The 25,222-nt window shown below is 56.6% G+C and overlaps 2 protein-coding genes across 3 annotated transcripts; one reads left to right on the top strand and one right to left on the bottom strand.

Moving 5' to 3' along the window:
- Positions 1 to 9,983: 9,983 nt before the first annotated feature.
- LOC125363191 (cytochrome c oxidase assembly factor 8) lies at positions 9,984 to 20,271 on the bottom strand. Its single transcript, XM_048362261.1, has 5 exons — positions 20,120 to 20,271; positions 17,325 to 17,528; positions 16,245 to 16,308; positions 11,622 to 11,712; positions 9,984 to 10,172 (listed from the first exon to the last, which is right to left on the bottom strand). Exons 1-5 carry the CDS (start codon positions 20,240 to 20,242, stop codon positions 10,058 to 10,060), a joined length of 597 nt encoding a protein of 198 aa, XP_048218218.1. The 5' UTR covers positions 20,243 to 20,271; the 3' UTR covers positions 9,984 to 10,057.
- Bag5 (BAG cochaperone 5) lies at positions 20,239 to 23,432 on the top strand. Of its 2 annotated transcripts, none has more exons than XM_048362259.1 (2): positions 20,239 to 20,386; positions 21,850 to 23,432. In XM_048362259.1, the coding sequence occupies exons 1-2, from the start codon at positions 20,241 to 20,243 to the stop codon at positions 23,219 to 23,221; spliced, it is 1,518 nt and encodes a 505-aa protein (XP_048218216.1). In that variant the 5' UTR covers positions 20,239 to 20,240; the 3' UTR covers positions 23,222 to 23,432. The 2 variants fall into 2 exon arrangements, with proteins under 2 accessions (XP_048218216.1, XP_048218217.1); XM_048362260.1 differs by lacking the exon at positions 20,239 to 20,386 and adding an exon at positions 20,427 to 20,508.
- Positions 23,433 to 25,222: the final 1,790 nt, after the last annotated feature.

Here is a 25,222-nt window from a genome sequence, read left to right as displayed (position 1 = left end):
GTCACCAGCACCCAGCTAGAAGCTAGTTTTAAAGCATTTTTTTAAATGCAAATGTTTGTGGGTATCTGCCTTGGAGGGCAGCCCCTTAGAAGAGACAGGACGTAAAATGTGCCTTTAATACATGAGGGGGTCTGCACCCCAGTGGACAACTCCAGTCCAAGAGTGCCTGAAGGCAAGAAAATCAATGAGGGGAAAAGAGGATAAAAGAAAAAGGGACACAGGGAGAGATGAAGAGGATTAGAGAAGAGGAAGAAGAAAGGGAGGGTGGAGGATGGAGAGACGACTTGAGAGGAGGAGGGAGAGAGGGAGGGAGGAGGGGGCGGATGGAAAGCAGTAACTCAGGCAGGGCAGGGGGATGGCAGGAGGGGCAGGCAGGTCAGTGCGGGACAACCAGCTCCCTTCCCGGAAGCCTCTGGCAGCCAGGGCGGGGCAGGCCTTCGAGGTTTGGGGACGAGTCACTGGGAGTCACTGGTGGGCAGGCCTGGCATCCGGTCCTGGGCTTGCTCTGGGCTTCAGGTCACACCCTTTCTGGTCTCAGGCTTTCGTTCTAAAAATGGAACTTAGTCTCCAGAGCACCGGGCACAGAGCTCCGGAGAAGCTTCCTCTGGAACAAAGTGGAAAACAAAGACCTGAAGCAAGCGTGCTCACTGCTCCCCTGTAATGCAGGGACAAGGCCCAAGTGGGGACCCCTGCTCCAGGGGCCAAAGGCCACGGATTCCCTCTCAGGAAGCCCCAGGCCATGACGGCTGCCCCCATGTGACCCGGGAGACCACAGCGGCCACAGATTTGTCTGAGTATAGGTGGAGGAAGAGAGGCCCAGCACCCTGCGCGTAGCCCCTGGGGCCCAGGGACAGAGAAGACATCACATCGACGGATCCGGAAGAGTGTGCATTTATACACGCATCACACTGACTGGAGCCCAAATATTTTTCTGACCTCAACGCAGGTGCAAGGGATGCTGCTGCCCATGTCCCAAGTGGCCAGGAGAATATTTGCCCTGCCATGCTCAGAATCCTGAGACAGCCTAGGGCAGGGACCGGCTTCCCCAGGGATGACAGGGAGAGTGGGTCCTCTTTCCGTGGTTATCTAGAAAGAGCCTCCTCAGAACCGGGGGAGGGACAGGCGTCTGTGATGGGAATAATTGCATCCCAGCTTGACAAGTGTGACGGGTGAACCCCAGGCTGGCATGGAGGGCGGGTCACGGGGAACAGATTCCCCAGCCGGGCTTCCTTCCGCATCTTACTATGAAAACATTGTGGCAGGCGGAGGGCGGGGATGACAACGACCAAGATGCATTGTACTGACAAAAGGACAGGTTGCATTGAAACCTCGTTGTGCAACTACCTGATTTTAATGTGTGTGCACGTGTGCGTGCCAATCCTGGGGCTTGAACTCGGCATGGGCCCTGTCCCTGAGCTTCTGTGCTCAAGGCTAATGCTCTACCGCTTTGAGACAAAGCCCCATCTCTGGCTTTTTTGGTGTTTAATTGCAGCTGAATCTCACGGACTTCCTGCCTTGGCTGGCTGTGAGCCACAATCATCAGCCTCAGATCTCAGCCTCCTGTGTAGCTAGGATTACAGGAGTGAGCCATCAGTGCCGGGCTCAGTAGCTCTTATACCAACAGTGAACAAAGGACGAAATAGGGAAACACTTCCACTCAAAAAGAATAAGGCACCTACATATTAACTAGGAGCCCATGGCTCACATTTGTAATTCTAGCTACTTAGGAGCTGAGACCTAGAGGATCAAGGGTCAAAGCCAGCCTTGGGAGAAAAATGTGCAAAACTCAATCTCCGAGTAGCAAAAAATGCTGGACTGGAGATGTGGCTAAAGTGGCACAACAGCCATGCCGTGAGGAAAAGGCTGCGCAGAGAGCTCAAGCCCCGTCCCGCACACAGGTGCGTGCAGTCCATATGATAAAGTTTACTCCTAACCACTGTGGGCATCCGATGTTATTAAGCACACTCGTAATGCTTTCCAGCCCTCCTTGTCATCCGTCTCTGGAACTCCTCTGTCTTGTAGAACTGTGGCGTGGCCCCGGGGGCCGAGCGTGCCTGTGCTTGCACACGGCCTGGCTTCCAGGCTGAACCCCCCTTCCAGCCGGGGGGGGGGGGAGAGTGTGGGGTAGGAACCCTGTTGACGTTGTCCCACACAGTTCTGTGGTCTGTCTGATTTTAATGGAGCACACTTCCATTTTACAGGTGGAGAAAGCGAGGGAAACCATGGAGAAAGCAAGGCCTTCTCTTGGGACTGGCATGGAACCCAGCACCCCTGGGAGGCCTTTTGTAGGCCCTGGGGCCGGATGAGTTCCCAGCAGACAGGAAGTCCCTCCCTCCCTTTTCGGGGGCTGGTGGCCCGTGTGTGTGTGTGGGGGGGGGGGGGGAGTCTCCCCAGCCCTCCTCAGCGCTGACTCTGGAAGCAAGCGTCCTCCGGGGCTGGAAGCGGCAGAAGGGCCCGTGGGGATGGGGAGGGGAGGGTGGCCCGGGGGCGGCGTCAGGCCCCTCTCCCGAGCTCCTGGAAGCCGCCCTCCTGCTCCTGGCTCAGGCGCCGTCGCCCCGTTGGCGGCTCACCTGTTTGTGTGCCTGCGTATGGAGCCTTCCTTTGTGAGGATGCTGAAGACACCCTCAGAGTCCTCCCTGAGTCCAGGTGCTCTCCTGGTCCGGGCACACTCAGGACTGGGGCTGCAAGGTGAGCACACTTCCTGGGGCCCCCTCTCTCTCAAAGGCCGGGCCAGCCGGCCGCATCCCACCCAGGGACGGGAGCGGCCGCTGTCCGGAGTCCACGCCCTCACGCCAGCCCCATCCCTGCCACCTGCTTGCCCTCGACGCTCCCACCAGGTCGCTGTTTCTCCACAGTACTTAACATCCCGTAACCTTATAAGTTATCCCCTTGGGACAGCGCTGCTTGGCTCGCTCTAGAAAGTCACCTGCTCACGGTGTTCGCACGATGCCTGGCTTCCCTGAGTGACACTGCCTCTCCGCCCTCCCCCCACCCCTGCAGCCCACAGCAACCGCTGCCCACACCCAGCCAGGCCAGACCGCAGCCAGACGCAGGCTCCAAGCTGCCGGGAGGCTGGGAGCAGCCCAGGCCTCTCAAGGCATAAATCTGCATAAATACGGCGCTGAGAGCCAGGTACGGTTCAGACACGTGGCTCTATTATTGCTGTTTGTGAAGAGGAACCGGATGCTACAACGTGTCCCACTTCGAATGCTTATCCGTTTTTAGCACACAGAGGCAGGATGGGGAAAGAGGGAGGCGATCAAGATGGCCGTATCTCTCCATGACCACTTAGTCTGGTGTCGATGACCAGATGACCAGATTCCTAAGCTGAACTCGGGTGTACGGCCGGGAAGGCCGCTTAGCTGGGAGGCTGACCATCCGAGGCAGGGGCTCGGTCTGTGGGGATGACTCAGCCATGTCTTGCAGTGTAGACCGGCTGCCGGGTTCTGATCACGTGGATGGGCCTGGGGAGGCTCCGAGGACAAGCTAGACACTATCTGTTCTGAGCCCCCTACCAGCCAGGCCTCCACTGCACACGGTTTAGCCCCCCGGGTGTGGCTGGGAGGCTGGGGGAACAGAAAACAAACCACGAGCTGGGCACCGCTGTAATCCCAGCTACGCAGCAGGCTGAGATCTGAGAATCAAGACTCAAAGCCAGCCCTAGCAAGACAGCCCGTGAGACTCTTCTAATGAATCACAAAAAGGCAGTACGGGAAGCTGTGGCTCAAGTGGTGGAGCGCCAACCTTGAGCAACAGGGACAGTTGGGTACCGGTGGCTCACATCTGAAATCCTAGCTACTGAGGAGGCTGCAAACTGAGGATCGTGGTTCAAAGCCAGCCCGGGCAGGAAAGTCAGTGAGACTCCAATTAGACACCAGAAAACTGAAAAGTTTTCTTCTTACGCTGTGGCTCCAAATGGAAGAGCCCTAGCCTTGAGTAAAAAGAGCTCAGAGAGTACCCCAGCTCCAGTTCAAGCCCCACCACCAACCAGCAACCCTCAGGGGCAGTGCCTAAGCCCTGAGTTCACGCCCCACGACCAGCACAAACAACAAACCAGAAGCCCTTCTCCAGGGCCTGTACCAGCCGCGCCAGCTTCCTCTGTGCGATTCTGCACCAACCCATGGACCTGCTTTAATGGCAAGCCCACCGGCGAAGCCTCCCTGTGTACAGTGACATGCTCGCAGCGTGGGCTTGTCCGCCGGGGAACTCAACCACGGAAGGTGACCCCTCTGGTCAGCTACTCCCCTCCTCCTCCCAACTGTGCCCCTCTGGCTGCACCCCCTGTACTTTTCCACCAAAGGACTGACTCAAGGCAAAGTGGAGGCGATCATCACAATCGATAGAGTGGCTCGGAGTGCAGCTGGAAGCCGCCGGGACGTTTCTGGAAGATGGATCAATCCGTTCTGACGACAGAAATGACTTTCCTGGCAGAGCCCCATGGTGAGCACTGTCTGCCTGGAGGGGAGGACGCCGGCTCCCAGCTGGGCACGGAGCGTGGGGAGCGTGGAGAGAGGAGGGGCCCTCGAGGGCTTTGCGCTGCTCCTCGCCTGGGGTGCACCAGGTGCTCGTGACAGCTGCTGAGGACGCAAAGGCCCCGCTGCCCCCCTGGAGTCCCCAGGAAGCCCCCGTACACACTTGGGAGGCTGATATTGGAGGGGATCGCAGTTCAAAGCCAGCCCAGGAAGTAAAGTTCACGAGACTCCTATCTCCAATTAATCACCAGAAAAGCCAGAAGCGGAGCTGTGGCTCCAGTGGTGGAGCGCTAGCCCTGGGCAAAGAAAGCTCAGGGACAGCGCTCAGACCCTGAGCTCAAGGCCTACAGCCGACAGACAGACAGAAGGAAGGAAGGAAGGGAGCTGTGAGTGAGGCCCGGGAGAGAAAGAGGGCGATGCTGCGGCCCCAAAGGCTGAGGGGGAGGGAGGGAGGAGGTGCAAATGTGCAATGCAGTCATTTGGGGAGACAGAGAATCAGGGCTGCACCCTGACACCCAGGAGCTCGGGAAAGCGCATCCACTTGTTTTCTAAAGAGACTTTGTTTTTTAGAGCAGGCCTTGGTTCACCAGACCGAGCAGAAGGCGGAGGAGAGCTCCTGTATCCTCGTCTGGCCCTGCCTCCCCTGCTCAGCCCCTCCCTCCATGGTCTATCTGACAGGCCAACCCCAGCCCCGCGGTGGACATGGGGCGCCCCCCCCCGCCCCCCGCCACCGGAGCCAGGCTGTGGGTCTAAATGGTAATTACACGCATCCGCCATTAGGGTATCACCCTGCTCTGCCACTTCAGCCTCTCCTCTGCCCTTCCTGAACACTCGATTTTTTTTTTCTCTTTGTGCTCTATCATTTGAGCCACAACTCCATTTCTGGCTATTTTGTGTGGTTCATTGGAGATAAAGAGTCTCATGGACATTCCTGCCTGGGCTGGATTTGAACCGGATCCTCAGATCTCAGCCTCCCAAGTAGCTAGGGTGACGGGCGTGAACCACTGGCACCCAGCAGATTTTTCCTTCTTTGAGGCCCTACTACTGAGCCTCCCTGGTAGACCAGCACCCCTGCCCAGCTTCTCCCTCGCCTCTCCACTCCACTGCAGATCTGATTTCATCCTTTGGCAGATTATCACTGGAACCCCCAGGGAGGCGAGCGCAGAACAGCTTCTGTTCCCTCATCACTGGAATCCTGGACACGGCCCAAGGAATTGGCTTGGTCCTGCGCCTGCCTCTGCGTGTAAGGGAAGCAGTCCAACCCTGCTAGAGCCACGCAGACAGAGAATGGGGGTCCTGGAGTCCTACAGACGTGCAGCAAGCAGAAGCTAGTCACCCCTGAAGGTCTCACTGCGCGCGTGAAGATCCTGGACGGGGGCTCCTGGAGGAGATGAGGACCCTGGCCTCCTCTGTATGGGGAGGTGTGTGTACGTGTGTGTGAGATGACACGAAATAGTGAGTCGTGTGGTGTTGGCATAAAGAAAGATAGCTAAATAGATTTAAGAATAGAAGTGGAGCTGTGTTTCGCAGTGCAGGAGGATCAAGAGTTTGAAGTCAGTCAAGGAAAAAGGAAAGAGGGAAACTCTGTCTCATAAAGTCAGGCAGGCGCTGGTGGCTCACGCCTGTTACCTAGCTGCTCAGGAAGCTGATATCTTAAGGATCTAGTTCAAAGCCAGCCCAGGCAGGGAAGTCTGAGACTCTTTTTTTTTTTTTTTTTTTGGCCAGTCCTGGGCCTTGGACTCAGGGCCTGAGCACTGCCCCGGGCTTCTTTTTGCTCAAGGCTAGCACTCTGCCACAGCGCCACTTCTGGCCGTTTTCTGTATATGTGGTGCTGGGGAATTGAACCCAGGGCCTCATGTATACAAGGCAAGCACTCTTGCCACTAGGCCATATCCCCAGCCCAAGTCTGAGACTCTTATCTCCAATTCACTACCAAAAAGGCCAGACGTGGCGGTATGGTCCAAGTGGCAGAGTGCCAGCCTTGTGTGAGAAAAGCTAAAGGGCAGCACCCAGGCCCTGAGTTCAATCTCTAGTACTGGCACTAAAGTTAATTAAAATAAGAACATGCCAGGCACTATGGCTGATATCTGTAATCCTAGCTATAAAACAGGCTAAGATCTAGAAAATCATATTCCGATCTAGTCCAGGCAGAAAAGTCTGACACTATTCCCAAAACAAGCAGCAAAAAGTAGAGGCTGCAGGTGTGGTACCAGTGGTAGAGCCTCAGCTAAGTAATCAAGTCCAGTAAGTACGCAGCCCCGAGTTAAACCCCAGTACCAGAAAAAAAACAACAAAAAAACTCTAAAGTATTGTCAAGTGTCAAAATGGGCTTTGCAGCCAGGCACCAGTGGCTCCTGCCTGTAATCCTAGCTACTCAGGAGGCTGAGATCCGAGGATCGTGGTTCGAAGCCAGCCTGGGCAGAAAAGTCTCCATGAGACTCTTTTCTCCAATTAACTACTCAAAAAATAGAAGTGGTGCTATGGCTCAAGTGGTAGAGTGCTATCCTTGAGCACAAAGAGGCTCAGGGACAGCACCCAGGCACGGAGTTCAAGCCCCACAACCGACAAAAAAAAAAAAAAAAAAAAAAAAGGTTAAATCTATGACTGAGAACATAAACATCATATCTGTTGATTATATAAGCGATTCTGATAAGTTTTTTGGGCTTTTTTTTTTTTTGGCCAGTCCTGGGCCTTGCACTCAGGGCCTGAGCACTGTCCCTGGCTTCTTTTTGCTCAAGGCTAGCACTCTACCACTTGAGCCACAGCGCCACTTCTGGCCATTTTCTGTATATGTGGTGCTGAGGAATCGAACCCAGGGCTTCATGGTTATGAGGCGAGCACTCTTGTCACTAGGCCACATTCCCAGCCCAAGTTCTTTATTGTTGCTAATCATTTTTCCTCTACTCCGAATCTTGCCCGTCAGGGAGTGCACCCAGGGACAACAGTAACCTGACAGGGTTGGCGCAGGGCCCTTGTGCCCAGCACAAAGTGGGCACTGGGTGTTTGCCGGATGAATGACAGCACATCTCTGACCATTCGCACTTCCATTCCCTGCAAATGCCTGGAGCGAGCCAGGGTGGTGGGGAGGAGAGCAGAGACAGAGGCCAGCATGGCGGTCAGGGAGCAGGGGCTGCTGGGTAAAGGAGGGGGGATGGGGAGCCAGGCATTCCCTCGCCAACACAGCTGTCCTTACGACACATGGATGCCTACGGGAAGACTTTGGGGGGGAAAAATCAAGGCCCTCCAGCCCCAAATCCAGAAGGCATACATTACAAGGTGGTTGCTTAGAAATCTGTTTTGTTTTTGTTTTTTTTTGGCCAGTCCTGAGACTTGGACGCAGGGCCTGAGCACTCTCCCTGGCTTCTTCTTGCCCAAGGCTAGCACTCTGCCACTTGAGTCACAGCACCACTTCTGGCCGTTTTCTGTATATGTGGTGCTGGGGAATCGAACCCAGGGCCTCATGTATAGGAGGCAAGCACTCTTGCCACTAGGCCATATCCCCAGCCCCTTGTTTGTTTTTTTAATGGTGAAAGAGAACTTAAAAAGATGGAAGCAACTCAAGGAAAAAGTGTGAAAAGGGGCAGCAGTGGAGCTCACAGACACTGACAGAAGTGAGCTCCGTAACTCGTGGGTAGAGGCGGGAGGGACTGGGAGAGAGGGAGGGAACAGAAGACATGGAACGAAAGGAAACGCACTCATTACCTGACTCATGTCATTGCAATTCCTCTGCACATCACCTCTGTAATAACAATAAAGCGAATTAACTTAAAGAGGAGACAGAAGCAATCCCGTTGAAGGGAAAAACCCGAGGCCCCGCTGGCTCCAACCCGGGCTCTCAGAGCAGGCTCTGGCCTTCCCGTCCTCTAAAAGCGAGGCGGGTCCTTTGCAGTCCACATTAAATTTTAACTCAGAGAATGTCAGCAGAATGTGGATATTTTTAAACTTCCAATTTTAACAAGCAGAAAAAAAGCAATACTGGGAACAACAAAAAGCCCAGTAAACATAAAACTTGCTCACGCTACTTGCCACGTGATTTCGCCATTACCAGGTCTCAGATGTCCTCCGTGAGCAGCTGGGCGGCGCCTTGGGGGCCGACGGCGGCCGGGGCGGACCTGGAGCCAGCCGGCCCGCCACAGCCCAGGCCTGGCGAGTCACGTGAGTGGGAGTGTGGCCGTGGGGTGGGCAGGGAGGCTGTGGCCGACACCAGGGCTCTGCAGACCGCTGCTGAAGGCCCTCCAGATGCTGCCAGCTGCTCTTCTGGAAGATGAGACTATCCGTTACTCTAGCTCCAGACACCACACCGGGAGCCGCCCCGCGGCCCTGCCCCAGGCCCGGCGAGGAAGCCCAGCTCCTGCGTGTGAGAACCAGCAGCAGAGCCACAGCGTCCGCAGAGTCCAGGCCACACCGAGGGGTGTGTGGAGAGTGCACGTTATTCCAACCACCACCCAGCACTAGTGCAAGGGAGCGTGACATTCCCATCACCGCCTCGGACACAGGTGCATTTCAGGCCTGCGCTGCCATCGGGGCTGGACAGCAAGGACCCCAATCTCCGCTGACTCGTCCAGACATTTCAGCAGTCACCTGAACAGCTCCTTTCACGTGTGTGTGTGTGTGTGTGTGTGCGCGCGCGCACACACCAGGGCTTGAATACAGGTCCTGAGTGCTGTCTCAGCTCTTTTGCTCAAGCACTCTACCACTCTGAACCACAGCTCTACTTCTTTCTGGTGGTTAACTGGAGATGACTGTCTCATGGATTTTCTTACCTGGGCTGGCTTCGAACCACGATCCTCAGATCTAGGCCTCCTGAACAGCTAGGATTATAGGCATGAGCACCCAGTGTCCAGATTGGAGATAAGACTCTTGCAGACTTTTCTGTTAAGGCTGGTTTAGAACCACCATTCCCCATGTCTCAGCCTCCCGAGTAGCTAGAACTACAGGCAAGCTACCAGTGCTCAGTGGTCTTTTTTTCTTTTTTTGTTGGTGGTAAGGCTAGAACTCAGGGCCTGGGAACTGTCCCTCTTTGTGTTCAAGGCTAGCACTCTATCACTTGAGCCACAGTGCCACTTCTGGTTTTCCAGTGGTTAATTGGAAACGAGAGTCTCACGGGGACTGGGATCCTCAGATCTCAGCCTCCTGAGTAGCTTGGGTTAAAGGCGTGAGCCACCAGGGCCTGGACTAACTTTTTAATTCTTTCACTTTCATTGTTGAGTATTTTTGGTGCTGAGTGCTGTCCCTTAGCTTTTTTTGCTCGACAGGCGCTCTACCATTTGAGCCACAGCTCTACTTTCAGCTTTTTTGGTGGCTGATTGCGGATAACAGTCTCACAGACTTTCCTGTCTGGGCTAGCTTTGAACCATGGTCTTCTGACTAAACACTCCTAAAAAGCTCAGATGACAGGCATGAGCCACCGACGCCTGGCCGGGCAGCCTAACTTCTTACAGCGGAACTTCACTGACATGTTTGCATTTTTACTGCATTTTGCCGTGGTGCGATTCAAGACACAAAAGCAGGCCCAGTGCTCAGAGCTTTAGTTACAACATTCCTGACAAGGTCTCCGGGGCCCTGGCCAGTGGCCAGGCTGGCGGTCAGGAGTCGGAGCTGTTCCTCTTCCCTTGCTTCTGTGTCAGCTTGCTCCAAATCCTCTCCAAGGCCACCTTCCCCATGAGGAAGGTGATGGTGAAGTTACGCTGGTACCAGTCTCTACGGACAGAGGGGAGACAGGTGCTGGGGCCCGGCGGGCCTGACTCAGCAGCGGCAGCGTGGCCCAGGTGTGTCTGCCCGCCCTGCTGGGGCAGTCCACACTCCCCGCCACCGCCGGCCCGCCCAGCCCCGCAGGGCTCCCCTTTCCCGGGGAGACACAGAAGAGGAGGAGGGGGGGCGGCCACCCCGCAGCAGGGCACTGGGCACGTGCGGCCTCAGCCCCGGGCTTGCCCAGGTGCCCCACGGTGGGAAGCTGGCCCACGCCCTCCTCCCCGTGACCCATGCACGTGTGTGACTGGTCCGGGGAGATCCCCTGGGAAGCGGGGCGTGCCTGGGCGTGGGCCGGCTGTCCGTGAGCCACTCCTCGAGAGCTGGCATGACCGCAGCTCCAGAGCAAGCAGGGAGACCTGAGTTCATGGACAGCAAGATGCCCGTGGACCTATCGTCCTAACATTATTTTCCTGTGCCAGTACTGGGTCGTGAACCAGGGCTTCATGCCCTTGTTCAAACAGCGACTCAAGCCTGGTGCTCTATCACCTGAGCTCCAACTCCAGTTCTGGGTTTTTGGATGATTAACTGGAGATACAAGTCTTCTAGATCTGTCTGCGCAGCTGCTTCGATCTTCAGACCTCAGCCCCCATGTTTTTGTTTTTTGTTGGCTGTGGGGCTTGAACTCAGGGCCTGGGTGCCGCGCCGGAGCCTCCTTGTGCTAGCTCATGGCTAGCACCGTAACACGAGCCACGGTGCCACTTCTGGTTTCTGAGTGGTTAATTAGAGATGAGTCTCACAGACTTTTCTGTCAGGGCTGGCTTTGAACCTGGATCCTCAGGTCTCACCCCAGTAGCTAGGGTTACAGGCGTGAGCCACCAGTGCCCAGCTGAACATCTTTTTCAATTCCCTGCTGCCCCTGCCCTTTGGAAGGCTGACTGGCCCTGCCCTGAGCGGAGGCCTCGAGCCGGTCCCCTCATCTCTGCCCTCCTCCCTCCACTGGGGCTCACAGGGGGGCACTGAGCTAGGTGTCGCCCCCAGACAGTACAAGCCCTCAGGCAAAGAACCCTGAGCTGGCAATCTGGCTTCACGGTGCAAAAGGGAGGCTGACAAAATCATGGCTTCCGGGCTGGGGATATAGCCTAGTGGCAAGAGTGCCTGCCTCGGATACACGAGGCCCTAGGTTCGATTCCCCAGCACCACATATACAGAAAACGGCCAGAAGCGGCGCTGTGGCTCAAGTGGCAGAGTGCTAGCCTTGAGCGGGAAGAAGCCAGGGACGGTGCTCAGGCCCTGAGTCCAAGGCCCAGGACTGGCCAAAAAAAAAAAAAAAAAAAAAAAAATCATGGCTTCCGCCCCTGATATGAACCCCACACAGTGTTACACTGAGGCAGGAAAACAAGCCTCCTCCGTCGCCACGTGAGGTTTGGACATGTAGCAAAGAGGCCAGCACCAAGTTACCTGTTATAACACATGTGCTTCTGAAAATTTTTACTCAAAAATTCCTTGTAGAAGTCAGCCATTTCTTCTGCAGACAATGTTCCTTTTTGACCTGAAAGTAGATTACAATTTAAACATTAATACTTATGAGAAAGGCCGGGACTGGGGCAGCTGGGCGGGAGTCTCAGCTCTGCCTCTCGTCCCCGGTTCATCTGTGCAGGGGTGGGTGCGGGCGCTGGCTATTGCTAGGTGCTGTGCCTCTCCGCCAGGCCGGCACCGCGGGGTTTCGCTCTGCTCCCTGTCTGGGTGCGCACCCGGGCTGTGATCCGCTGGCCACCGTCCCCGGGGGTAACAGGAGCGCCGCGTGCACAGCGTCTGCGTGGAGATGGGGTCCCCTGGCGTTTCTGCCTGGCCAGACCCACAACTGTGAGCCTCCCCGCTCAGCTCCCGTGGAGGTTAGAACCGCGGGAGCAGGCCCCGGGGCCACTGGCCTTGAGCCCCGAGTCTCCCGTTCCCAGCCTCCCTCACGGCTAGGCATGGCCACTGGTGCCTGGTAGCTCCGCGTCCTGCGGGCGGCTGAGGTGAGCTGCCACCCGTGCCTCAGTTTACTCAAGTACACGGTGCAGGCGGAGGGCGGAAGTACGTGTCCGTGTGTACTCCCAACTCGCGTGGACGGTGCCAGGCGTTTATGAGGGGCTCAGCAGCTGTCACCCACCGTGCTAACCAAGCACCACAGTAGCATCTAGAAGGTTCTTCTGAGGCTCTCCCTGCAGGCCACTGGGGACAGGGGAGGGGGGGGGAGGGAGGGAGGTGCCATAGGTGAGGAGCAGATGGTAGGGCCCAGACACTCTACGCGGGGGGTGGGGGGTGGGGGGTGGGGGGGTGGAGGGGCCAGGGTGGCAGCTGCTCTGGGGTGCCGGGGTGGTCCAGGTCTTGGTTCCTCCTTGGGGAGAGGGGAGGTGGCTCCCAGCCGCCCTCCAGGGGCACCTCCTGGCCTTTCCCGGCCCCTGGAGGGGCTGCGCAGGAGGGGCGGACCCAGCTGCCCAGCTGGAGGAGCAGCAGGGCGGGCTTTGAACCCGCTGCCCCACCCCCACCCCACCCCAGCACGGGAGCACCCCAGCACCTTCCCCTCCTGAGGGCCCCTCAGGCACCGGGCTGTGCTGGGTCTGCATCCTGTGCTCTGAGCCTCCCCTGCATTTGCCCAGCCAGCTCCGCCCCAAGAGCCAGATCACTGTCACTCGGAGGAGGATGGAGAGGGGAGGAGGAGGGAGGGAGGGAGGGAGGGAGGAGGGAGCGACGGAGAGGAAAAGCGAAGGAGAGGAAAAATCCCGGCATTCATTCCACCATTGCTGAAGCTGCGTGGGTGTCTCACAAACACCAGATGACAAGTGAGATGCATCTCCACGCCGCCCTCTCTTCCCGGATGCACCGACACTGAAGCAATTACAGAAGCCCGGGGACCGCTCTCCCCCACAGCGCCCGCCTGCCGGGTGACCTTTAGCGTGGGCCGGGCGGCAGAGCGAGCCAGGGCGCCCGGCCTCCTGTGCGGCTGTTTGCACGCGGCTGCTGCGCGGGCGGCAGCTCCCGGCCCGCTGTGCAATCCCTGCGTCGCGCAGCCCCCTCCGCGCCACGGCCGCGCGCCACGGCCGGAGCGAGGCGGCCAGGAGGCGGGCGGGACCCGCAGCTCCGCAGCCAGCACCGTCCTGCTGCCCTGTGTGGGGGTGCAGGGTGGGTGTGGCGAGACCCTTCTAGAAGAGGCCCAGGGATGCCGTGCTGCCATCGTCCTCACCGCAGCCTCGCGGCGCGGAGCCTCAGCGCTGAAGCCTTCCCCGCGAGTTCGGGAGGCGTGAGCGAGGCCGGGTGCGGCTTGGCAGGTGACACAACCTCGAGTTGCGTCGCCGCTGTGTCATTAGGGAAACTGAGTCCAGGGGGCCTGGTCACCTTCTTCGCCCTGCGGCCGCTCACGGCGAATGGGCGTATTTCCTGGACACTGGCCGCTTTGTCTGGCCAGCCCTTCCCGGCCTCCTCCTCCACCCTGTGTTTCCATGACAGCAGCCAGACTCATTCAACCAACCCAGCCTCTGCCTGCCCCCCCCCCGCCCCACTCCCCTCCTCCCCCCCTTCCCCGCCCCCCCCCCCCCGGCCCAGCATGGTCAGGAGGCCTGCTGGGCAAAGGCCATCGCAGCTGGCGCCCCTGAGCACGGGAGGAAAGAGCTGGGAGACAAGATGACAGCAAGAGGAGGCTTAGAAAGAGGGGGCAGCCACACGCTGGGGGCTTGCTCCTGTAACCCTAGGTGCTCAGCAGGCTGAGATCTGAAGATCACGGTTCAAAGCCAGCCCGGGCAGGAAAGTCTGTGAGACTCATCTCCAATTAACTACGAAAAGAGAGAAGCTCAGCGCCCACCCTGAGAGAGCAAGAGCAAGAGCAAGGGGAAGAAAGAAGGACAAAAGGAAGGAGGGAGGGTGGGGGAGGAGGATGGGGGGGAGGGAGGGAGGGAGGGAGGGAGGGAGGTTAAACCGAGAGGGAGAAGTCCTGGATTCGGCCGTGGCAAGCCCCTGTGCCCCGCGTCTGCATCTGCTCAGCCAGCTCTGGCCGCAGACCCCATCACAGGGATTCTGGAGCTCAGCAGGCTTCGGGCTCCATATTGAAAACCGGAGGCTGCGGGGTCCTGGCCCTTCCCTCTCCTTTGTTTCCTTGCCAGGAGGTAGGTAGTCAGCTTGCTGCCATTCTCTTTTTTCCTTTGTCTGAGAAGAGGACTTGAACTCTGTACCCTACCTTTTGTTCCTTGGCTGGTGCTCTACCAACTGAGCCACACCTCCAACCCTACCACTGCCACTTTCTATTTGTTTTGTTTTTTGCCAGTGTGGGGGCTTGGACTCTGCCACTTGAGCCACAGTGCACACACTCAATAGAGATAGCAGCCACACACTCAACAGATGGCCACCACACACACACACTCGACACAGACAGCAGCCACACACTCACACACACTCAACAGATAGCCACCAAACACACACACACACACACACAATACAGATGGCAGCCACACAAACACTCAATACAGACGGCAGCCAGACACACACACACACACACACACAACAGATGGCCACCAAACACACTCAACACAGACAGCAGCCACACACTCACACACACACACTCGACACAGACAGCAGCCGCACACTCACACACACATACGCAACAGATAGCCACCAAACACACACACACACACACACAATACAGATGGCAGCCACACAAACACTCAATACAGACGGCAGCTAGACACACACACACACACTCGACACAGACAGCAGCCGCACACTCACACAAGCAGAGCTAACAGCAGAAAGCTGCTAAGATCCAGCAGGCCCTGGGGACTCAATTCTCTTGGGCCCTCTTCTCCCTCCTCCTCTTCCTCCTCCCTCCCCCTGCTCCCCATGATCTTGGTGGGAACTGCTCCCCACAAGCCTCAAGCTCCCCATCTGTAAGCCGGCAGGCAAGGTGCCAGCAGCTCTTTCCTTTGCTCCCTGGGGTGAGCACACGAAGGACTTAGCACAGTACCCAGCACACAGGACAACTATGAGCAACCACGCCCACACTTCTATCAGGAACTAACGCTCGCTCCCCAAGACCCCACCAGTGTCACACAGCAAGGGAACCCAGCTAGGGATTACACGGGGAAAGGGCACACTAGCTCAGTGACAGACACAGCTTGTGAGGTCAATGGTCCTCCATTTCCTTTGGAATAACATTGGGCCCGTAAATAGCTGGCGCCGTGGTTGAAGTGGCAGAGTGCTAACCTTTTATTTATTTATTTTTTTGCCAGTCCTGGGGCTTGGACTCAGGGCCTGAGCACCGTCCCTGGCTTCTTTTTGCTCAAGGCTAGCACTCTGCCACTTGAGCCACAGCGCCACTTGTGGCTTTTTCTGTATATGGGGTGCTGGGGAATGGAACCCAGGGCTTCATGTATACTAGACAAGCGCTCTTGCCACTAGGCCATATCCCCAGCCCCAGAGTGCTAGCCTTGAACAAAAAAACTCAGGGACAAAAACCAGTATCCTGGCCTGATTTAAAGACTGAAAGCCAGAGAAAAATGAGAAAGTGACTGCCCTAAGCAAAGCGTTCAGAGACAGGGAGGCTGAAGTGTTGAGACTCGCTGCAGAGTTAGCCTTCAGCGAGGAAGGAGGAGGAAGAGCGCCCTGCTTCCCAGCTGGGAACGGGCTGCGATTCGGGAGGAGGAGCCAGCGCGTGGGGGTGGGCGCGGTGGGCTGTGGGCCAAGGCCCCGGGACCTCAGGCCACAAGTCACTGCTGAGAAGGACCGACGGCTGGGGATGTGGCCGGGTGGTAGAGCACCTGCCGAGCCCATGCGGACCCTTGGTTCATCCCAGCACTGATGGGAACACCGAGCAAACCTAAAATCTTGATGTGTGGTCATTTCCCTCTGCACACCCACAACAGTGAGAGGCAGGCAAGGGAAAAGAAGTCCCTAGAGGCAAGAGAAACAAAGGCAGAGACCTGACAGCAGAGACGGGAGGCTGCGCGCAGAGACCGAGACGCACCAAGCCTACCTCTTGCATTCACCTCCCTTCTCTCCACCTGCTCACACCAGAACAGTGTGCGCAGAAGACAGCAGAAATGCACTCACCTGCATCCGTTTTCAGGCCCAGGCCTTTAGTTTTCAGTCTAGAGCGAATGAATTCTTCTTTTTCCTATGAGAAGATGGTCATTACTGTTGGAATGAAAGCTTTGAGAGCAAAGGCAAGAACTGTCCCTTCTCTGCCCTCCCAGTTCTCGGCCTACAGCCCAGCCCAGCCCAGCCCAGGTGTTATGGATAAATCTCCTATGGATTCTCTCTGCCACAGCCCGGCTCTAAGCCCATTTTCTTTTTTTTTTTTTTTTGGCCAGTCCTGGGCCTTGGACTCAGGGCCTGAGCACTGGCCCTGGCTTCTTTTTGCTCAAGGCAAGCACTCTGCCACTTGAGCCACAGCGCCGCTTCTGGCCGTTTTCTGTATATGTGGTACTGGGGAATCGAACCTAGGGCCTCGTGTATCCGAGGCAGGCACTCTTGCCACTAGGCTATATCCCCAGCCCCTCTAAGCCCATTTTCAACCACGGGACCTGCTTGACGTTTCATGCTTGAATATGGATGGTTGTTAAACTTTGGGAAGTGATGTGTTTATAATTCCCTGGAATCTAATCAATATATTCTTACTCCACCCAAGCAAGTGAATGAAGTTTTACTTTTCTCTTCTGTGAGTAGTTTTGCATAGTTTATTCATAAATAAGCTGCTAAAGGTTTGGCTTATTGGGGGCTGCGAATGTGGCCTAATGGTACATTGCTTGCCTTGCATACGTGAAGCTCCTCAGTACCACATATACAGAAAAAGCCAGAAGTGGTGCTGTGGCTCAAGTGGTAGCCAGGGACAGTGCTCAGGCCCTGAGTCCAACCAAGCCCCAGGACTGGCAAAATAATAAATTAGCTCAGTTATCTCAGGAATAACAACAACACAAACACTAATTTTCACAAGCATGGACACACGAGGCAGGCACTTCCAGTTCTGGCTCACAGCCTCAGGGGCTGTGCCAGGTGACCGCCGGTCTTCCGCAGCTCACTTCCCGCAGAGTGGGCGCACCCAGCAGGAGGAAGGCAGTGCAGATGCTAAGATTTAGCACCCCAAGCAGCCAGGCGTTTTATTTCGCATTCTCGTCGGAAACCTTCACCTACCTTACTAAAAGCCAAATTCTGGTTGGCCCAGAACTGCTGGTTCCATTCCTGTGTTTCCTGTCTTAATTCTCTAAGCTTTTGTTCCAATGGTGATTCATTTTCTGGGACATGGAAATGAACAGGTCGGAGGTTTGAATATTTATCTGGGGGTCCAATCCAGTCATGGCAAGATTTTCTTGGAGGGCAGAATCTTGGAGGACAGACCTTCAACAAAAAAATGCAATGGGATTAACCACAACTAAAATAAACAATCTGTACCATTAATGTCCCTCTGCCAGGCTGCTCTTTGCAAGACTATAAAGACCAGATGAGCTCTGAATAGTTGAGAATGAATTCAACAGAGGAGGAAAGATGTCACTACTATCTCAGTCTGTACCTCGTATACTACACACACACACACACACACACACACACACACAAATTAACGTACAGGCCAGGCACTGGTGGCTCACGCCTGTAATCCTAGCTACTCAGGAGGCTGAGATCTGAGGATTGTAGTTGCAGGTCACCCTGGGCAGAAAACCTCCATAAGATTCTTATCTCCAGTTAACCACCCTCCCCCCCAAAAAAGTGGTGGCTGGGAATGTGGCTTAGCGGTAGAATGCTTACCTAGCATGCATAAAGCCCCAGGTTTGGTTCCTCAGCACCACATACCCAGAAATAGCTGGAAGTGGCGCTTTGGCTTTGGCTGAAATCATAGTATGCTAACCTTGAACAAAAGAAGCTCAGGGACAGCACCCAGGTCCTGAGTTCAAGCACTGGGACTGACAAAAAAAAAAAAAGTGGCACTGTTGTTGAAAGTGGAAGAGTTGCTAGCCTTATACAAAAGAGCTCAGGGACAGCACCCAGGCTCTGAATTCAAGCCCCACAAGCAACAACAACAACAAAAAAATAATTAACATAAAGTAAAAATACTAACTCAACATGGATTACCACCCTGGGGGAGATCCCATGCACAGTAAGTAAATAAAGTCGCCAAACTTTATACTTAAGATATGAATACTCATTTTATTACGTATAAATTAAAGCTCTCACTTGTAATCCTAGCTACTCAGGAGGCTGAGATCTGAGAATCCAGGTTCAAAGTCAGCCCAGACAAAAAAAGTCTGAGACTCTATCTCCAATTAACCACCAGAAAAACAGAAACGGAGGGCTCAAAGTGGTAGGACACTAGCCTTGAGGACAAAAGCTCAGGGACCGTGCCCATGCCGTGAGTTCAAGTCCCAAGACCGACAGAAAAACAAAACATAAATTAAACCTCAACGAAGTCAGGTTTGGTTTTTTGTTTGTATCGGTCATGGGGCTTGATCTCAGAGCCTGGACTCTATCCCCGAGCTTTTATGTTCAAGGCTAGCACTCTCGGGTGGTTCAATGGAGATGAGTAGCTCTCACAGGCTTTCCCGTCTGGGCTGGCTTCACAGCGCGGGCCTCGGCTCTCCGCCTCCGGCGTAGCCAGGGCCACAGCACCGAGCACCAGCGCCGGCTAGGTTTTCTTGGGTCGGTTTCTTGTGCATCCCGGGGCTTGAGTTCAGGGCCGAGGTGCTGTCCCTCAGCTTTTATGTTCAAGGCTAGTGCACTCTTTCACGAAACCACAGCTTCAGGTCCGGCTTTTTGGGTGGTTAACAAGAGATGAAAGTCTCGGGGGCTTTCCTGCCTGGGCTGACGGTTCGGCGGCGCCGGCTCGCTCACCAGCAGACACCAGCGGGCCTGTGGGCAGGGCGGAGGCCCACGGAGCTCACGCACAGTGCCAAGGCGGTCAGCTCCGCTCAGGCTCCGCTCTGACCCGCACTGAGATCCCTGCACTCAACCCCGGGAACCAAAGAACCAAGCGCACGCGACGGGGGGACCGCGGTGTGACGTCACACCCAGCCCTCCCCGGCCCTCCCTCCCGCCGGCCCACTTCCCCCGGCCGGGCCCGCGGCCGCCGTCCCTACCCTCAGCCTAAGGAGGCGTGCTGTCTGCCGGGGGTTCTGGGCTCCCCCCGCCAAGCCTCTGTGGCTGTGACGTTTAGACAGGGGTAGCAACTGAGGGGGGCCCAGCGAGCGCGAGGCCGCCCCTGCGCGCCAGCCCCGTGGCTGGGCTTCCAGCGGTGGACCGATGGCCCCACGCGGGGCTGCCCCCGGCCGGGCTCCGCACCGCCCAGCTCCCCACCGAGGCGCAGCTCCCCCATCCCGGGCCCCCGGTTCCACCAGCCAGGGCCGCGGTGCAGACGCGGCGACCCCAGGCCGCGGCCCGCGGCGGGCCCTCTCCCAGGCGGCCGGCTCCGGAGCCCTGAGGAGGGGCGCGGAGCTCCCTGGGGGAGGACCGGGGCGCTCTGGGCCCCCCACTCGCCCGGTGCCAGACACCCTAGCCCACCCAGGCCTGCGGTGTGGGTGAAAGCCCTTCGGCAGCGCCGGGCCGGCCTCACACCGGAGCAGGGGGCTCCCGATTTCACCAGCGCCGGTTCTGCTGGTTCAAAAATGCCGACGAGGGGCTGGGGACGCGGCCTCGTGGCAGAGCGCTCGCCTGGGTTCGATTCCCCAGCACCACATATACAGAAAACGGCCAGAGGTGGCGCTGTGGCTCAGGTGGCAGAGTGCCAGCCTTGAGCGGGAAGAAGCCAGCGACGGTGCTCGGGCCCTGAGTCCAAGGCCCAGGACTGGCTCCGAGCCTCGAGTTCCCGCCCCGGACCGGCGCACACGCGCACGCACGCGCACACGCGCACGCACGCGCACACGCAGCAGCTGCCCCCCCCGGGGGGGAGGGGAGACGGTACGGGTCCCCGCGCGGGCGCCGCCGCCCCGCGCCCGCCTTACCCGGCTCGGCGCCGCGTCCCCGCGCTCCGCCCCGCGCTCCGGGCCGAGCCGACGGCCGCAGTCGGCCAGGGCGCGGCGCAGCGGCGGGCGGCAGACCCGGGCTCCCGGCCGTAAGGCGGCCATGGCGCAGCCCGCGGCGCACGGCGGCGGCGCACGGCGGCGTCGTGACGGGGCGGCGCCGCTTTACGGCAGTCGCGGAGCCCGACCGAGTCGCGCCAGGAGCGGCGACCGACGAGCGCCCGGGCCGCGGCGGTGGCGTGGCGGGAGGTGAGGCGCGGGCGCCCGCCGTGGCCTTCCCGGGGCTGGGGGCTGTGCGGCCGGGGGCGACGCCGGCGGCGGTTCCGCGGCGGAAGTCGGTGCGGTGGGGCGCGATGGCGCGAGGGGCGCCGGTAAGTGCGCGGGCGCGGGGCCTCCCCCGAGCGGGCGCGGGGCTTCCGGCGCGGGCGCGGGCCGACGGAGCGGGCGCAGGGTCTCCCCCGAGCGGGCGCGGGGCTTCCGGCGCGGCGCGGGCCGACGGAGCGGGCGCGGGCCTCCTTCCCCGAGCGGCCGCGGGCCTCCTTCCCACGAGCGGCCGCGGGCCTCCTTCCCCGAGCGGCCGCGGGCCTCCTTCCCACGAGCGGCCGCGGGCCTCCTTCCCACGAGCGGCCGCGGGCCTCCTTCCCACGAGCGGGCGCGGGCCTTCCGGTGCGGGCCTCCCCCCCTCGTGCCCCCGCCCGACCTCGGGCCCGGCCGGTCCCCGCCTCGCCGTCGCCGTCGCCCATTGTGAGGTCAGGCGGGCGCGTCGGGCCCGGCCGAGACGCCGGGAGCGGGCGCCGCGGCCCATAGCCGCCGCCGCCGCCGGGCCCTCCACCGGCTCCCGGGCCAGACCCAGCCGGGAAGGCGAGGGCATGCAGCTGGGGGCCCCGCTCCGGCGCCGCTCCCGGTGAAGGGCCGACGGCCAGCCGCGGCAGCCAACACCGCCGCCGCCCAGACCTCCTGGGTAAGGGGCTGCGGGCCGGGCCGGCCGGCGCCTCCGGAGCCCGCCGAGGGGAGGCCAGCGGGCTGGGGACGCGGGAGGCCTGCGGGGCGGGGTGACACGGGGTGCCACGGCCGAGCTGACCTGAGACACCCGGGATTCCCCCGGGCCCAGGGACCCAGCCCGGCCGCAGCTGTCTTGTTATTGTAAAAGCGACACGCACGGGTTTTCCTAAGTCAAGTAATGAGTCCATTTCTTTGGGGGCCATGTCACCCCTTCTCTCCCATCCTCCCACTGTTTCCCTCCTGTCCCCCACCCACGAGTTGTAAAGGTAGCTCATTCTCAACGTAGTGTCTGGTGAGTACCACTGCCTACCTAGGATGTATTCTTTTGGAGATGAGAATTTAAAAGAAAAAACCGGGGTCCCTAGAGGCTTCAAAAAAAAGGGGGGGGGACTGAGAATGTGGCTTAGGTAGAGTGCTTACGATGTACAGAGCCCTGGGTTCGATTCCTCAGCACCACATAAGCAGAAAAAGCCAGAAGTGGCGCTGTGGCTCAAGTGGTAGAGTGCTAACCTTGAGCAAAAAGAAAAGCTGCTCAGGGACAGTGCTAAGGCCCTGAGTTCAAGCCCCAGGAGGGGCCAGGAGAGCTCAATCAAGTATTTTATATAATCAGGCGTTGGGCCTTTGGGCATTGGAAATGAGAATTTTAGACTACACTAACACAATTGTCATCCTGCAGACATTTGCTGTAATAAGTCATTCTTGTCTTCTAGTGCTTGTGAAACTGAACACAACAAAAGTATGGATATGGGAAACCAACATCCTGCTATTAGTAGGCTTCAGGAAATTCAGAAAGAAGTAAAAGGTGTAGAACAGCAAGTAATCGGCTTCAGCGGTCTGTCAGATGACAAGAACTACAAGAAACTGGAGCGGTTTCTAACAAAACAACTTTTTGAAATAGACTCTGTGGATACAGAAGGAAAAGGAGACATTCAGCAGGCCAGAAAGAGGGCGGCACAGGAGACAGAATGCCTTCTCAAGGAGTTGGAGCAGAATGCAAACCACCCCCACCGGCTGGAAATACAGAACATCTTTAAGGAAGCCCAGGCACTGGTGAAAGAGAAGATCGTGCCCTTTTACAACGGGGGCAACTGTGTGACTGATGAGTTTGAGGAAGAAATCCAGGACATCATCCTGAGGCTGACACATGTGAAAACCGGAGGGAAGATCTCCTTGCGAAAAGCGAGGTATCACACGCTAACCAAGATCTGTGCAGTGCAAGAGATTATCGAAGACTGCATGAGGAAGCAGCCTTCCCTGCCGCTCTCGGAGGATATCCATCCTTCTGTCCCCAAGATCAACTCGGTGATGTGTGAGGTGAACAAGGCCAGGGGCACTCTGATTGCACTGCTGACGGGAGTGGACAGTAATGAGACCTTCAAGCACTTGTCGTGTGTGCTTTCCGGGCTGATTGCCGATCTGGATGCTTTAGATGTGTGCGGGCATACAGAAATCAGAAACTACCGGAGGGAGGTCGTTGAAGACATCAACAAATTACTGAAGTACTTGGATCTAGAAGAAGAAGCTGACACCACGCATGCGTTTGACCTGAGACAGAACCAGTCCATTCTTAAAATAGAAAAGGTCCTCAAGAGGATGAGAGAAATAAAAAATGAACTTCTCCAACCACAAAATCCTTCTGAGTTGTACCTGAGCTCCAAAACGGAGCTGCAGGGCCTGATTGGACAGCTGGACGAGGTGAGCGTTGAGAAAAACCCCTGCATCCGGGAAGCCAGGAGGAGAGCAGTGATTGAGGTGCAGACGCTGATCACCTATGTGGACCTGAAGGAAGCCCTGGAGAAGAGGAGGCAGTTCACCTGTGAGGAGCACCCCTCCCACAAGGCCGTCTGGAGCGTCCTGGGCCACCTGTCGGAGATCCAGGGAGAAGTCCTCTCCTTTGACGGAAACCGGACGGACAAGAACTACATCCGGCTGGAGGAGATGCTAACCAAGCAGCTGCTGGCTCTGGACGCCGTGGACCCGCAGGGGGAGGAGAAGTGCAAGGCTGCCCGGAAGCAGGCTGTGAAGCTCGCCCAGAACATCCTCAGCTACCTCGACCTGAAATCAGACGAGTGGGAGTACTAAGCACCAGAGCTCACGCCGCTCCGGTCTTGCTTGTGTTGCACTTTATATATACTTCTTTGTGTTTATAGAGAACTTTCAGTTCATGGAGCCTAAATGTGATTTATACATGCATATTTCAATCTCAGTATTTATGATTTAAGCAAATTATATTCAGTATCTGCTGCTTTTGATGTTGCAAAACGAATATCATTACAGCACGTTATAACTTTTACGTTTGGATCATTATCCATACGATGTGGTGTTTTTTGTTTAGTTTGCTTTTTGTGTATGTGTGCTTATCTTGTGTGGTTTTAATCAAAACATGGAGACGAGGCAGCACTTGTAACTTTTAAATGGGTGTGCAAAGTTGTAAATGCACTAATTTCAGGATCTAGAAATAGACCCACCTTATGTAATCCTGGGAAATTATGAGAAGGGAAACTTGGGGACCGAATAGGAGTAGAGTCCAAGCACTGAAGTAGTGCACGAGTATTATGTAACTACACATTAAATAAAGGAGAAGCATTCTCCCTTATACAGCTTGATTGGGGACAATGGGGTGTTGGGGAAGATATTTGTTTGCATTGCCTGTTCTTTCATAGACATTTTACTTGGGGGGAAAATGTGCTTTTCCCAATACTCTGCACTTCAAAGGGGAATCTTAGCTTTGTGTGCGACCCAATAAAATTATGAAAATGAATAGCCAAAACCCTGTTGAGACTGCATCAGACAAGTGATAAAACATCAGCTGCACAGTATCTTCCCTTTGTGTGCACTTATGTGTGTCTGTGTGTCTTGAGTATACGTGTACACACCTGCACAACTGCCCTAGGGCTTGAACTGCGGGCCTGGGCACTGTCCCTGAGCTTTGGTGCTCAAAGCTAGCACACTACCACTTGAGCCACGGCTCCACTTCCAGCTTTTTTTAATGGTTAATTGGAGATAAAAAGTCTCACAGATAATCCTGCCCTAGGTGGCTTTGAACCATGAGCTGAGGCTCCACCTCCTGAGTAGCTAGGATTTATAGGCTTTTGCCCCAGCTGTTTTGTTTTTGTGCAAGTCCTGAGCTTTTTTGCTCAAGGCTAACGCTGTACCCCTTGAGCCAAAGCCTTTTTTTCTCCCCCCGGCTTTTTTTTTGGTGATCAGTTGGAATTAAGATTCTCAAGAGGGCTGGGGATATGGCCTAGTGGCAAGAGTGCCTGCCTCATATACATGAGGCCCTGGGTTCGATTCCTCAGCACCACATACATAGAAAAAGCCAGAAGGGGCGCTGTGGCTCAAGTGGCAGAGTGCTAGCCTTGAGCAAAAAGAAGCCAGGGACAGTGCTCAGGCCCTGAGTCCAAGCCCAGAACTGGCCAAAAAAAAAAAAGATTCTCAAGAACTTTCCTGCCTGGGCATAGAACCCCAGTCCTCAGAGCTTGGCCTCCTGAGTAGCCGCTAGCGCTCAGCCCTCACATTGTTTCTGGATGTGAGATCTCAACTTCAAATTTTCCTTACTAATTAGGATGAGAACATTTAAATGTAGTATACCTTTAAGGAAAAACACCCATACCTGTAGTTTGAGAGTGAAAACTGGTTTGGTTTACAGTGTCGGGTTATACTGTAGCTGAGCAGCAGAGTCTAGTGTTAATGCAATGGGGCTCCTGTGTCCGTCGAGGCTGTAAAGTAGGTGAGCTTGTTAGACAGCAGAAGCCACCAGCAGCCTTGGGAGGTGCGTGACTCCCGGCGGCTTGTGCCCTGCTAGCACTAGGAGTTAGGCTACCCAGTACCGTGGGACCCCTCGCTCATCATTGGCAGGATTGCTCTGTTGTCGAAGACCCATCAGAATCTGTGGGGCATAAAGTTTCTGTTGGCTTTGTGCACTCTAAGGGTCCTCGTCATGTAAGCAAATAATGTTCCAGGATGCTGCAGTTCCTTGATAGTGTGGACCTTTTCCTGTAGCCACCATTCAAATCCACTCCTATGAGGACACATCTTCCTCCCCTTGGTGTGCTAGGACTGTTGGATCCTGGGGTCTTCGGG

Source organism: Perognathus longimembris, chromosome 14 (assembly GCF_023159225.1).
Source record: "Perognathus longimembris pacificus isolate PPM17 chromosome 14, ASM2315922v1, whole genome shotgun sequence".
Classification (NCBI taxonomy): Eukaryota; Metazoa; Chordata; class Mammalia; order Rodentia; family Heteromyidae; genus Perognathus; species Perognathus longimembris.
The sequence above is the reverse complement of the archived record's forward strand: the minus strand, read 5'-3'. Positions and strand labels throughout refer to the sequence as shown.